This window comes from Nycticebus coucang, chromosome 2, assembly GCF_027406575.1.
Source record: "Nycticebus coucang isolate mNycCou1 chromosome 2, mNycCou1.pri, whole genome shotgun sequence".
Lineage (NCBI taxonomy): Eukaryota > Metazoa > Chordata > Mammalia > Primates > Lorisidae > Nycticebus > Nycticebus coucang.
Window position 1 is genome coordinate 33,653,945 of NC_069781.1, and position 4,047 is coordinate 33,657,991.

At 37.9% G+C, this 4,047-nt stretch overlaps 1 protein-coding gene across 1 annotated transcript; it reads right to left on the minus strand.

Annotated features, from left to right (window-relative positions):
• Window positions 1-1,683: 1,683 nt before the first annotated feature.
• Window positions 1,684-3,814, minus strand: LOC128596271 (E3 ubiquitin-protein ligase Topors-like). Its single transcript, XM_053605909.1, is given in 2 exon segments — window positions 1,684-1,770; window positions 1,772-3,814. Coding segments are annotated over 2 exon segments (2,130 nt in total).
• Window positions 3,815-4,047: the final 233 nt, after the last annotated feature.

Sequence of the window (4,047 nt, forward strand, 5' to 3'; positions counted from 1 at the left end):
AGAATAGCAATTTTACTTTCTTTTTTATAAGCTTCTGTTTAATTGTAGTGTTCAAACTACTGCAGCTGATTTCCTGTTTCTTATTTCAAGACTTTGCATATTTTGCTGTGAAATGTTTAGCTCATGGTTGATAGTAGAGGCTGACTTATCTAGATGAAAGGGTACATTAAAAAGTGGGGGGAGGGCAAATACAGCAATGTTTACAAGTAAATATACTGGAATGAATTTATAAAATGTTGTTTAAAATAATAGATAAGAATTTTGAATCCTGTACCACCTTTATGATCTTCATGTGTGCTCTGGAATCAGAGAGCCTTGTTTCGTTCCTGTTTATGATTTGACATAGGCCTCCTTTCTCAATGTATCTCTCAGGATTTCCTGGCTATACTAGAAGAGAAGTTCTGGAAAATTTTTTCTTCTTTTGTTTTCAAGTCAATGCTTTTTCTTGGTATCCCTAGCCAACAAATTCACCTCGCAAGCTCCTACTTACTTTTAAGACCATGCCCCTACAGCACCTCCTAAGAAGCCTTCAGAAACTTCCTCAAAAGAACTGTTGCTCCCTGCTCATTCTCTAGCAGACTTCTGTGCCACTTCCCTGGAAATAGCTTGTGACCAAGTGACTGAAAAATCTTGGTTTAATAACAGAGGCGAAGAGGAAATGTATTGACCCAAAACTTTGGGAAGGTTAAAATAATACTACCACATGAAAGGTAGGATGACATTTTAAGTTCTAGAAGATCAAGGTCTTGCTTCCAAGACTCTTCTGTACTCATGACTGGTATGGCTTTTTTTGTTTGTTTGTTTTCTCCTTTCTTCTCTTTAAATATTTCACTGTGTGCTACGGGAAAGAAAGAATGACCTTTTTTTTCTCTGAATCAGTTTGAAAAATCCCAGGGAAGTACCATATTATGTGGCCAGAGGGGCAAAATACTATGATTAAATTGGCTCAAATATAGCCACCATCACTGACCCAATGCTGCTGTGAGTGGGGGAATCAGAGTTATCTAAAAACATGCCAGTTTCTAATAAAGATATCTAGATGTGAGGGCAAGTGGAGGTACAGTTTTCAGGGGAAAAAGAGAGGGAAAGCTGCCAAAAATCCCATAGATGTTCATTTTTACCTATTTTCATCTACGTTTACAACTAGACTATGAAATATTTGAGGGCATGATTACATCCTAAGACACGAACCTTGTCTTATTTTCCAGGGACTGAAAATGTATTAGGTCTGGAACATAATAGACCTCAATTATTTTTTTAAATAACACTTGTGTTTAATAACATACTTAATATGTATAATTTGCATTAGGAATCTTATACTTCTATTGTTGGTATAGTCTTTGTACTGTTTGCAACTTTGGGCAGTCAATCTTCATAGTTAAATCTAGAAACCCAAAAAAAAAAAATCTCAAATATTTCAAACATTCAATTCATAACAAAAGATTTGGCAGAAATAGTATTTACATATGTGACCAATTTAATAATATGCATTTTATCTCCAATGAGACATTGAGCTTTGAATTTAATCCGATTTTTACTTTCAGTTACAAAGTAATGTGACCAATCTTATTAGTAATATTTTTAGATTATATTACTACTTTCAAAGTTCCTTGGTGGCTAGTTAAGTAGACCAATTTGCCTTTCCAAACAATTTCCACCTCTAAATTTCTGATACTTCATCTTCTAGGTGTTCATTCCTGACCCAATGACATTTCCGAAGACCCACATTCTTCTGTTTTTCATGGATTTGCCTCCTGCAGGAAGGTGTACATTCAGAAAGACTGCTCATTTGCCTAATATCATCCAGATCCCCCAATTCATCACTGACTTCCTCCATACTTTGTATATCTGAATCCTGGCATTTGTTTTTTCTGTTCCTAAGTGCTCTGTTTCCTCTACATCTAGGAAATGTGGGATTTTGCTTTATCTCCTGTTCACTTGAGAATCTGTATCTCTCCAGTGGTAGGCATGTGGGACTGTTACTCTCACCTTTAGCAGGACACTTGGTTCTCTTCCCAGCAGTTGGAGAATGCCTCAGATATTGGACTGTGGATGAAGACATCCCCTCATAGTTTGATTCATGGCTATGCACATTCTTTTCTTTTAAAGGAGCACATCTCATATTCTGGATTAAGTGTTCATTTCTGTGACTTCCTCTCAGGGAAAGATTGCTTGATTCTCTGCTTACAGATCTCTTCCTATGTCCAACACACCAAGATTTGGACCTATGAGTACGGGACCTTGATCGTCTTTGAATTCTTCTACTGAAGTGTGAACCAACTTCTACAAGTTGGGAGGATTGTCTGCGCTTCACCCTCCTTTTTCTAAAAGAATTTGTCTTCCTACCATCTCTCTTAGGAGAAAGGGTATTTTCAGAAATGCAACTACAAGATGGGTCTCTTTTTCTAGTTTTGCGACCTGTCAAGGATCTGTCTCTGGGATGCCTTTGAAAGATCTTTAGTGAAGAATCAGAGTATTTGTTTTTTTCTTCTTGTTTGTTCTGGATGTTTTTTTTCTTGCCTAGGCTTGAAGCACTTCTTCCCCTTACACTGTACTTCTGTGGTTGCACCTGATTAGAAATTGCTGGAGTACTGAAGGTACGTGCTGTTGTTTCACTCTTTCCAAGATCATGGAAATAACATGGAAGTAACTTTATTCCTTCTGACTTTTTCTCTTGAACTTTTTGTTTGCAACTCAATAAGCCTGGGCCCTTGTCCCTTGGGGAAGCCCAACTCACCGGCTTATTATTAGGAGAAACTGTGTCTTTTGGGTTGCCTGATTCTGCTTTATCTTTGATGAAATCATGGATTTTGCTTGCTGTTTTATGGTGGACTGATGAGATTTCAGATTTCTTCAAGGAAGTGTTACCATTTGGAAATTGTTTCAAGCCTGACAGAGGTCTCTCTGCTTTACTGCATTGATCCTGGATGTTTTTAGATGGCTTTGGGTTATGTTTCAGTATCTGTAGAGCATGATACTTAGGCAAAGGCAAAACAGGAGGAGATGCAATGGACTTCCCTCTTACAGATGTTGAAGGAACAGGACATTGATAGATGGCTCGTTGGTCATAGGTCTCCATGTTGTACGGTGAGTGAACGAAACTAATAAACTCATGCAGGAAATGGTGGGTGTGTTGTAGAAGATAAGGTTCTAGGAGGTGAACGAAGGAATCACTGTCTAAATCATATTCTTTCATGTGATGCAGAATGGTGGCTAGAATATTCTTCACTGTGTAGCCATAATCTCCATAAACAGCTGTTAGTTCCCGTTTCAGCCAGGGAACCAGTCGGTGTAGGCAACCAGGATTTTTTTTGAAATGATTAGCTGAAAAGTGCTTTTCAACTCTGTAGCCTTGGACATGAGACACCCACATTCCAGAATAATACAGAGCTCTTCTGAACTTCATAACCACCTGATCTCTAAAGTAGCCCAGGGACATGGAATTTGGATGGAATTTTCCGCTATCCCCAAACTCCTTCAGTAACTCTTGGATAGTTCGTTCTCTCAGTGGAATGATTTTCATTTTGATATCCTCATGACTCAGAATGGGATGATTGTTTTGAGAAGACTCCACATAGCCTTCCTCCTCTGAGGGAAGAAATGCTGACTCACCTTTGTTATCACTCTCTGGCCTGGTGGAATAGCAGTGAGAAGGAAAGCTCTGCTCGCTGGAAGAAGGCATGGATTTCTTCCTTGATATTGAATATAAAGAGCCATTATCACTTTTGCTGAAACTTGGATTCCAATCAGATTCATTCTCAGCACCCTCCGTACAATTAGGACACTCACAGTCAGATGACAGATCTAACGGCATTTCCCTGGATGAATTATATTTTACAGTCAAATGTGAGAAAAGTTGGCTCAAATCAATTCCTCAACTGACATAAAAATATCTGTTTAAAGGTATTCCATACATGTTTCTATAATGTTTTATTTCTATGGAATAAATCCTAAAGTTAAGAAACAAATTATTCCTGAAATTAATAATAATGTGCTCATAAAACCCAATGTAGATAAGGTAATGGGATACAAGCACACTGATTTTTT